The sequence below is a fragment of the Herpailurus yagouaroundi genome, unplaced genomic scaffold (genome assembly GCF_014898765.1).
Source record: "Herpailurus yagouaroundi ecotype Mexico unplaced genomic scaffold, PumYag 159, whole genome shotgun sequence".
Taxonomy (NCBI): Eukaryota; Metazoa; Chordata; class Mammalia; order Carnivora; family Felidae; genus Herpailurus; species Herpailurus yagouaroundi.
Window position 1 is genome coordinate 73,025,361 of NW_024412400.1, and position 10,821 is coordinate 73,036,181.

The 10,821-nt window shown below is 36.6% G+C and overlaps 1 protein-coding gene across 1 annotated transcript in view; it reads right to left on the reverse strand.

The window, feature by feature from the left end:
• The window catches only part of CCDC39 (coiled-coil domain 39 molecular ruler complex subunit), a 46,046-nt gene extending 35,432 nt beyond the window's left edge, over positions 1 to 10,614 (reverse strand). Inside the window, exons 1-3 of the mRNA XM_040480831.1 lie at positions 10,376 to 10,614; positions 2,349 to 2,468; positions 116 to 262 (exon numbers count right to left, since the gene is read on the reverse strand). Coding sequence (XP_040336765.1) covers positions 116 to 262; positions 2,349 to 2,468; positions 10,376 to 10,465 — 357 coding nt within the window. The 5' untranslated portion in view covers positions 10,466 to 10,614. The remainder of the gene's footprint in view (positions 1 to 115; positions 263 to 2,348; positions 2,469 to 10,375) is intronic.
• Positions 10,615 to 10,821: the final 207 nt, after the last annotated feature.

The window sequence follows — 10,821 nt, forward strand, 5'->3', positions numbered from 1 at the left end:
AAGAAAAGAAAAGAAAAGAAAAGAAAAGAAAAGAAAAGAAAAGAAAATCAGTGTTTGCTAGTGAGGGAAAAAAGAACTAATAGCACAAAATTTTAAGTAACATTTCAACACATACTTCCTTATCACTTTTCTTCTCTTGTATTGAAGCCATTTCATTTTGTAGTCGTTGGATTTCATCCTTCACTCGTCCCAGTTCTCTCTCAGCAATGATCTTAAAATGCTCTTCACTTTCAATCTCATGCTCTCTTGCTTTACAAAGAGACTACAGAATAATTTACAAGATAGAAAGACTTTTTAATTTTTAACATTACACAATATTTATAATAACCCGTTAGCCCAAAAAAAGTTCCCACAAAATACTTAGATTAAGTACTAGTAATTCCACTTCTCTGAAACTTAAACCATATTAGACTTTACAATTCAGTGTAGTTGGTGTTGCTTACTAGATGTAAGAAAGTCAGTTCATGGAATGACCTAGAAGAAAATACTGTTGTCAGCCATTTTTAGATTTTATGTTGGTCTAGAAAAACTGCAGAAAATCAAAGTTTATATGGTAAGAGTTAAAAAGATATAACTCATGACTTACCTAAAAAATAAGTAAAATTTATTTAAAAATACTTTAGGAAATGGGTTGTTTCTATAAACTGACTACATAAGCTGATTGCAGAGATAATTTATAAATGACTATGTAAACACCGATGGTTATAATATTTCATAGAATATATTAGTAAACAACCATGCCTTTGTGTTAAGCTTTACTCAGTAAAATTGTATTTATTGACTACTGACTTTGTAGTGCTTCTAAGTTATCACCATCAGTATTATTTTTACATTATTAGAGCTGTTAATGCTATAGGAAGTTTATTGTCTTCTATAACTATTATCCGATTTAACTGAGGTTTGACTATAATGAAATATACACCCACAGAGAATTTGATTTTCTTTTTTTTTTTTAATTTTTAAACATTTATTTATTTTTGAGAGACAGAGAGAAACAGAGTGTGAGCAGGGGAGGAGCAAAGAGAGAGGGAGACACAGAGTCTGAAGCAGGCTCCAGGCTCTGAGCTGACAGGCTGACAGCAGAAAGCCTGGTGTGGGGCTTGAACTCATGAACCACAAGATCATAACCTGAGCCAAAGTCAGACCCTTAACCGACTGAGCCACCCAGGCACCCCTAGAATCTCTGACTTTCAAATCCCCAACTCAGTGGTTTAATAACTTAAAGAATGATCTTGTCCAGTTTATTAATTAATCATATCAGGATTCAAAACTCTCAAGTATTGCTTCTAAAAGTTCATCAATTTGCTGCTTCCTAATAAAATCTGTAAACCACAAAATGGTTACTTATCAATATTAATTATAAATTGGTATTAAAAACATGCTTTGTTCACTATTAAGAATTACATACCTTTCGAAGAAAGGTAGATGCATTTTTAAAAAAATAGTTTGATATGGAAGTTAGTAAACTCTCCAATGCTGATTTGCTGAGCTATTTGCTGGGCATCATCAGGGAATGATGTTCTACACATGAATAGATTATCCATAAAACAAATATACTTATCACTTTAAGTTTTAACTTTTATTATTTGTAGTAATATTTCTAAAATGCATTATACTGGGGCGCCTGGGTGGCGCAGTCGGTTAAGCGTCCGACTTCAGCCAGGTCACGATCTCGCGGTCCGTGGGTTCGAGTCCCGCGTCGGGCTCTGGGCTGATGGCTCAGAGCCTGGAGCCTGTTTCCGATTCTGTGTCTCCCTCTCTCTCTGCCCCTCCCCCGTTCATGCTCTGTCTCTCTCTGTCCCACAAATAAATAAAAACGTTGAAGAAAAAAAAATGCATTATACTTTCCCCAGTTATCTTAACTAGTGTCTTAGATATAATTTAACTTTCCTACTATCTCAGGATCCTAAAATAATGTGGTGTCCTAAGGGCTACTGAAATGTGTGAACTATTTGTTCCCACTCAAAAAGGCCCCAGTGGGTCATGCTGTAAAAGTGAAAATGAGGTGGAAATTCTGTCACATGTTATATTAGGTCTATTTTGGCTTAGAATTTTTCTCATTGCCGTCACTGTACCCTTCTCATATAATCTGCTGCCTAATATTACGTTACACTGTATGAATGATTTCTTCTTTCAAATGAGTTAATTATTCCTTGAACTTGGTGACGGTAGCGAATTCCTCAAAAGTCTTTTTTTCCTACTTACTTTCATGTTCAAGGTTACATTCACAATAGTTAGCTATGCTAAAGTTTCGTGTATGTCTAAAATAAAATCACAGATGTATATGCAATGTGAAATGTTCATGACTACACATGACCTAATCAACATGAATGTCAACATTACTATACCTGCGTAAACGAAAACTCTTGCTTAACATTTTTGAAGTGAGAAGTCATAGCATTAATTCGATCTTCATAGTCACGTAGCTGATCTTGCAAGCTTGACTTTTCCTCCTGCAGCTTTGACAACTGTAAATAATACATGTGATGATTTAGACATTGCTGTGGGAAAATTAGCACTATATTAAAATAGAATAGAAATCTCTAAGATTTCTCAGAAATCTTTCAGGAACCACCGCTAAAACGCAATTTTCATACAGCAGTACTTAAAAGGAAAAAAAGAGATCCTATTACAAAATTAAACCACAACATCTCTAGAGCAAACAAGAGCATAATAACAGATGTAACAAAAACACAGAACACAAACCATAAATTTTAAAAGCAGCGGACATCAGGTATAACAAGCTCCTCCCTGAGCTATTCAAAATAAACAGATTTTGGACAGAGCTTAACAGAACAGAACAAACTTCCATGTGCTTAAGACCTCTTTCTTAATGTATGTTGTGTGTCATTGAATTAAAACCCTGAGTAGAAACAAAACAATTTAAATGCATAGCAAACACACAAACAAAAAACTTTAGGAAATTACAAGATAGATTCCCAGGACAATTAGAATACGTCACCCCTCAAAACAATATAAAAGCTCAACATAACAAAAATATCCTTCCTTATAGTCTTGATCTGTGGTTCCCAAATTTGGGGCTACAACCCAGGAGGAGCACAACAAATCCACTAAGTGCAAAAGACGCTATTTGAATTTTTTAAATAAGGAAGTAATAAAATACTAATGTACTATATGTTATCTCCTGTATTTCATTAAACATAGTAAATCATACTAAATATGTATTTTTGCTTTTTATTTCATTAATTTCAGTTTTTCTTCTAATTCCCTCTTTGGTTCACTTTGTTATTCTTTTTTAAAATTTATTAAGAACAGGTTTTAATTATTTTACTTTTTTGTTACATTGATGCTATAGACTAAATGTCTGTGTCACCCTCAAATTCATATGCTGAGGCCTTTACCCACAATGTGATGGTATCTGGAGGTGGGCCTTTGGGAAGTGAGTAGGTTTAAATTAGGACATGCAGGTAGGACCCTCATTGTAAAATTAGTGTCTTTGTCAGAAGAAGAGAGACCAGAGCTTGTTTTCTCTTTGCCATGTGAGAACACAGTGAGAAGGCAGCCATCGGCAAGCCAAGAGGAGGGCTCTCACCAGAACCCAACCACCCTGCCACCCTGATCTCCACTTATAGCCTTCAGAACCATGAGAAATAAATGTCTTTTTAATAAATCATGTCTTTTTACTCACTCACTCTATGGTATTTTGTTATAGCAACCCAAGCTAACTAAAGCATGGATTTAAAAATGAAGGCATTTAAGGCATTTAAGCCTGTAACTTTTCTCTAAGAAAGATTTTTCCTATTTCCAGCAGATACAGGTATGAAGCAGTCTCTTTTTATTGTTTTCTAAAAACTAACTTTTCCCTTTCAATTTCTCCATGATAGAAGAGTTATCTAGGTTTCTGAGAAATTGGCCTAAGTGTTTAAGATGGATGTGTTAGTCAGCTCAGGCCGCCATAACAAAATATCATAGACTGAGTGGCTTAAAGAATAGAAATCTATTTCTCCGAGTTCTGGGGGCCAGGAAGCCCAGGATTGAGGTACTAGAAAATTTGGTTCTGGTGAAATCTCTCTTCCTGACTTGCAGACAGTGCCTTCTAGCTGCATCTTTAAATGGTGGAGAGAGAGAGCGCTGGTCTCTCTTCCGCTTCGCATAAAGATATAATACCATCATGGGAGCCACATTCTCATGACCTCATCTAAGCCTAATTACCTTCAAAAGGCCCCACCACCAAATACCAACACACTGGAGATTAGGGCTTCAACATTTGAATGGGAGGGGCAGGCAAACAGTCCATAAAATGGAGAATAATTTTTTAAATCATTTACTATAAATCCTATTGGCTTATGATCAGAAAAATATGGCCTATAAAATTCCCACCACTCATTTCTCTAATTTTGGTAAAATGTACATAAATATACATTTTATCATTTTAACCATTTTTCAGTGTACATTAAGAAGAGTGTCATTCATCGGGTTGTCTAGGTAGCTCAGCCTATTAAGCATCCAAATCTTGATCTCAGCTCAGGTCATGATCTCACTCGAGCCCCACATCAGGGTCTGCACTGGCAGCATGGAGCCTGCTTAGGCTTCTCTCTCTCTCTCTCTCTCTCTCTCTCTCTCTCTCTCTCTCTGCCCCTCCCTTGCTTGTGTGCTTTCTCAAAATAAATAAATAAACTTAAAAAAAAGAAGAATGGCATTAAGTACATTTATGTGTTGTGCAACAATTGCCACCATCCACCTAAAAATTTTCATCTTCCCAAACTGAAACTCTGTGCCCATTAAACCCTAACTCCCCATTCCTCTTCCCCCCTACCCAGCCTCTGGAAATCACCATTCTACTTGTGTCTCTATGAACTTGAGTACTCTAGGTATGTCATATAAGTGAAACCATACAGGATTTGTCCTTTTGTGTCCATCTTATTTCACTTTGTATAAGGTCCTTAAGGTTTATCATTCACTTTTTTTTTTTTTAATTTACATCCAAATTAGTTAGCATATAGTGCGACGACGATTTCAGGAGTAGATTCCTTAGTGCCCCTTACCCGTTTAGCTTATCCCTCCTCCCACAACCCCTCCAGTAACCCTGTGTTTGTTCTCCATATTTATGAGTCTCTTCTGTTTTGTCCCCTTCCCTGTTTTTATATCATTTTTATTTCCCTTCCCTTATGTTCATCTGTTTTGTCTCTTAAAGTCCTCATGAGTGAAGTCATATGATTTTTGTCTTTCTCTGACTAATTTCACTTAGCATAATACCCTCCAGTTCCATCCATGTAGTTGCAAATGGCAAGATTTCTTTTTGATTGCTGAGTAATACTCCATTGCATATATATACCACATCTTCTTTATCCATTCATCCTTCAATGGACATTTGGGCTCCTTCCATACTTCGGCTATTGTTGAAAGTGCTGCTATAAACATGGGGGTGCATGTGTCCCTTTGAAACAGCACACCTGTATCCCTTGGAAAAATGCCTAGTAGTGCAATTGCTGGGTCGTAGGGTAGTAGTTCTATTTTTAGTTTTTTGAGGAACCTCCATACTTTTTCCAGAGTAGCTGCACCAGCTTGCATTCCCATATCTTTCACTTTTAATGCATTAAGGTTTTCATCCTGGTATAGTAAATGATCCACCTTTGTTAAATGGTTTACAGACATATTTTTTAAACTGTTTATTTAAGGGATATATGCTCTGTTTTTACTTTTACTGCATTATTCATACCTTTATATTCTTATTTTTGTCTATTAGAACTGTCCAATGCTGATGTCAATATTGAAGTATCCTACTACAACTGTATTTTTGTCAAAGTCTACTTGTATTTATAATAGTTTTTACTTTTATGTACTTAGTTGTTATGTTGTTTGGTGCATACAGCTTTATGACTTTTATTTTCTTCATCAGTTACTAACTTTTATAATTGCATAATGAACTCAGAGCAAAGGCATCTGCTTTCCTAATGAAAGCATAATGATTAACTCTCCACAAGTTGATAATTCCTTCCCCACAGAATATCCAGGCATTTTTTTGCTCCTTTTAAATATAAAAGGACATGCAAGGACCACCAGATATTTATTGAAGACTTACATCAAGTGAGAGATATCAAGATAAACAAGTAAAAAGACCCCAAAGGAAACATAATTCAAGACACAAAAAAGAACTAAACACACACACACACACACACACACACACGCACTTAGATTGTAAATGATATTGTACTACTAAAAGAAGACCAGGTGCTACAAAAAAGCAACAAATAACCTGAAAATCAAAAATATGATATAGTTGCCAAAACAAACTACAATGTAAACATAAAACAAAACCCTAAAAGCTTCCAGACATTAAAATTGCAACCTACAAAGAAATGGAAATATTTCTAATAGCAGATTACTCACCAACATCACTACTGGAAGATAATATTTTTCCAAATTCTTCATAAAAAAATTTTTAACCTAGAACATTTGACTCAGCCAACACCATCAAATGTGAGATTAAATAAAAAACATTTTCAGATTCAGGGTTTACCTCCTATACACCCTTGTTAGGAAGACACAAGGAAGTATTCCTTATTTTGAGATAAGGAGATAAGGAGATAACCCAAGAAAGAAGATATGTGACTTAGGAAGTAGAGCATCAACCACGTAAAAGAATAAAGGGAATTCTGTAGTCCACAGTTGGGAAATAGGTCTGTGGAAAAACAGTCCATATTAAAAAAACACAGGACTCAGAAGGAAGGAGTAGAGGCAGAAAGAAGGTATCTTGAAGATCTGATACTGTGATTAAAAGAATACAAACTTAAAGCAAGCAATGCAAGAAATCAATTGGCAACCAAGGATGCAAGGAATCAAAAGCACAAAACAATGGATGCTTCTTGAAACAACTATTTGAGGATAGGACCCAACTAGGCAAAAGATGAATCAAAGTGAAAAATCCAAGAAAAGATAAACTGAATAAAAGTGGCTACATTAAGGACCATTAAACCAGTTTAAACATAAAATTAAGGCTGGGCGCCTGGGTGGCTCCGTCGGTTAAGTGTCCGACTTTGGCTCAGGTCATGTGATCTAGTGGTTTGTGAGTTTCAGCCCCGTGTCAGGCTCTGTGCTGACAGCTCCGAGCCTGGAGCCTGCTTCAGATTCTGTGTCTCCCTCTCTCTTTGCTCCTCCCCTGCTTATGCTCTGTCTCTCTCTGTCTCAAAAATAAATAAAAACATTAAAATTTTTTTTCATATAAAATTAAGGCTAAACACTTGTAGTAAATTAAAGGCACTGAATGGAATAAAAAATAAAGCTTGATAATATAAAAATAATAAAACCACTATTTTTTAATAGTGGTAATATGGGTAAAAAGATGGTGTAAAGAAGTGAGAGAGCTAATTTCTTTGCTTTAAAAATGAAAAATGAAAGGGCAGGGAGTCAACCCATAACTGCCTACAAATGAAACAAAGAATTTTTCAAACAATAATCTAACCATTTCTTCTTATGCAGTTTTTCTTAATGTTAAGAAAGTTTCTTAGCAATCACTATCTCTTGTAATCAAGTAATATTTACCTGAAATTCAATAATTCCTTTCTTTTTTTCTCTTAAGACAAATAAAATTAAAATTTTTATTAAATAAAAATGTTTATGTTAAAAACAGCACATATAGTAGGATTCCATTTTAATAATACTTCTGTCTTATGCAGAAGAATGAACCTGGAGCACTTTCTTACACCATACACAAAAATAAACTCAAAACGGATGAAAAACCTAACTGTAAGACAGAAAGCCATCAAAATCCTAGGGGAGAAAGCAGGCAACAACCTAATTGTTTGACCTCAGCCACAGCAACTTCTGGAGACTTGACATGTCTTCAGAGGCAAGGGAAACAAAAGTAAAAATGAATTATTGGGACCTCATTAAAATAAAAAGGTTTTGCGTGGCAAAGGAAACAATCAGCAAAACTAAAAGGCAACTGACGGATGGGAGAAGATATTTGCAAATGACATAGCAGATAAAGGGTTAGTATCCAAAATCTGTAAGGAATTTAACAAAATTAACACCCAAAAAACAAATAATCCAGTGAAGAAATGGGCAAAATACATGAATAGATATTTTTCCAAAGAGGACATCCAGATGGCTAACAGACAGGAGAAGATGCTCAACATCACTCATCATCAGGGAAATACAAATCAAAACCACAATGAGATATCACCTTACCCCTGTCAGAATGGCTAAAATTAACAACTTGGGCAGCAACAGATGTTAGCAAGGATGTAGAGAAAGAGGAACCCTTTTGCACTGCTGGTGGGAATGCAAACTGTGCAGCCTCTCTGGAAAACAGGTTGGAGGTTCCTCAGAAAACTAAAAATAGAACTACCTTACGACCCAGCAATTACACTACTGAGTATTTATCCAAGGGATACAGGTGTGCTGTTTTGAAAGGGCACATGCACCCCAATGTTTATAGCAGGCTATCAACAATACCCAGAGTGTGGAGAGAGCCCAAATGTCCATCAACTGATGAACGGATAAAGAAGATGTGGTGGGTACACACACACACACACACACACACACACACACACACACACACTGGAATATTACTCGGTGATCCAAAAGAGCGAAATCTTGCCATTTGCAACAATGTGGATGGAACTAGAGTGTATTACGCTACAGGAAGTCAGTCAGAGAAAGATAAATATCATATGATTTCACTCATATGTGGAATTTAAGATAAAAAACAGATGAATATAGGGGAAGGGAAGCAAAAATAATATAAAAACAGAGAGGGAGACAAACCATAAGAGACTCTTAAATACATAGAACTGACAAACTGAGGGTTGCTGGAGGAGTGTTGGGTGGGGGGGGGGGAAGGACTAAATGGGTGAGGGCCATTTAGGAGGGCACTTGTTGGGATGAGCACTGGGTGTTATATGTAAGTGATGAATCACTAAATTCTATTCCTGAAATCATTGTTACACTATATGTTAACTAACTTGGATTTAAATTTTAAAAAACAATGATACTTCTGTCTGTCTTTTCTATCTATATAACTGTAGACTATGATGTCTGGAATATTTGTTTAATGTCATGATAGTCACTTCTAGAGTCAACAGTGGGTATTTTTTATTTTTTACCCTTCTGTTTGAATATCTTAAACTTATTAGAGTTGCCTTTTTAATGCCACTGTTTATTCAGGTAAAGTGATTCTGGCCCTCACTCTTCTTTTTATTGCTCCGTAATATTTTTTAAATAGCTAATATAATTAATACGTATATAAAATCATATGAGACAAATATTATGGCAATAATAAAAAAAACTAATATTTAATTGGAACTTTAACCCATATTAAAATTCTTAGAGCTGTAAACAACCCTGTGAAATGATTATTTATTTCCAGTTTATATAAGAAGAAACAGGTTCACTGCTGGTAAGTAGGATCTGAACCCAGGGCTGGAAACTTGTTAATATTATTATTCCTCAGTACTCAGTGCCAAATTTCTGCCTTTTGTTTTTTTTAGTGCCAAATTTCTTATATTCCCTAATGTTGCCCTTCATTAAAACAAAGCAACAAAAAACTGCAGCTATCTAATTTAGACATTAGTAAACAGGTCAGAATATTTTGAAAAAAAAAAAAAAAAACTTCAAAAAACCGTGATGGATTTTCATTTTCTTTTCCAAGGGAAGAAAACCTTCTCTTCCATTCTACAAAGTAATGTAAACATCCTCTGTTTCTGGATCCTCCTCCACACAACACACTGCCATGTGACAGAACTTTAGACTAACTGCTAAAGGTTTTTAAAAGTTTTCTGAGCCAGATGCAATTTTATTTTTAACAACTACTATGCATTCATTGGTTGCAAGCCGGTGTAAAATATTCCTTACAACGTAAAATATTTTTATATCACTCTGTGACAACATCCTCACTTTGAAAAGCTGTAAACTGCACATTTTACATTCTTACTAGAACGTCTCTCTTGAAAATATTTCTTCAAGTCCCTTTCAACTTTAAATGTCTTAGGCAGAAACTCAAAAAGTAATGTCAACCAGAGCGTGATTTGCTTATAAACATCCGCAAACAACTGTTGCTAGGAAAACCTCAGAGTCCCTTTGCAAGCCGCGCTTAGTTCTGAGGAAGGGAAAAGGGGACGCAGGAACCAGATTTTCCTCTCCCGCCCCTGAGGCGAAATGGAGTGGGAGGGGAGAGAGTAAGGATTCAGACTTTATAGTCGCGAATATCAATCATCCTTTCAATATACATTTTGTAATGTTTTGCAAGTACCGTAATGGGCAAACAGGTTAGGGAGGAAGGAGATGGTGCGGTGAGCATTAGACAGAAAGAGATAAAACTGGGGACGGAAAAGGGAAGAATAAAACGGTTGGGGTATTCCTGCCAACCAAGAAACCACCCCCTCTTTCCCGGCCTTCTTCACCTGACCCTTACCTGATCTTCCAGGATCCTGTTCTCCTCGTTTGCCACCGGGATGGCGAACCCATCGTCCCAATGCAGCTCCGCCAAGAATTCATTACTCATGATGGCAAAAGGATAGAGAACCTCTGACAGGGTGGGGAGGAAAGATCCACCTTCTCGTATAGCCTGGGAGCAGCACACGAGGCAACTCCCTACACCCGCAAATCTCCCTAGTAATTACCACGATAACCCCAGCAACCGCCCCGCGTCCTTAGTTACCAAACAGGAAGTGCTCAAGCAGGAAGGCAAAACTTCCGGTTGAGAACCCTTGCCTCGGTCCGGAGCAGCTTTTCATTTAAACTTCGGAGGAAGCGAAGCAATTACTCCACAGGTTCGCTGGGGTTGGCGGCCCCAGCATAACTATCCCTCAAGTTGCAGCTCGGGATCGTCCCCCGGGGCGCTCCCAGAGAGTGTAAAGT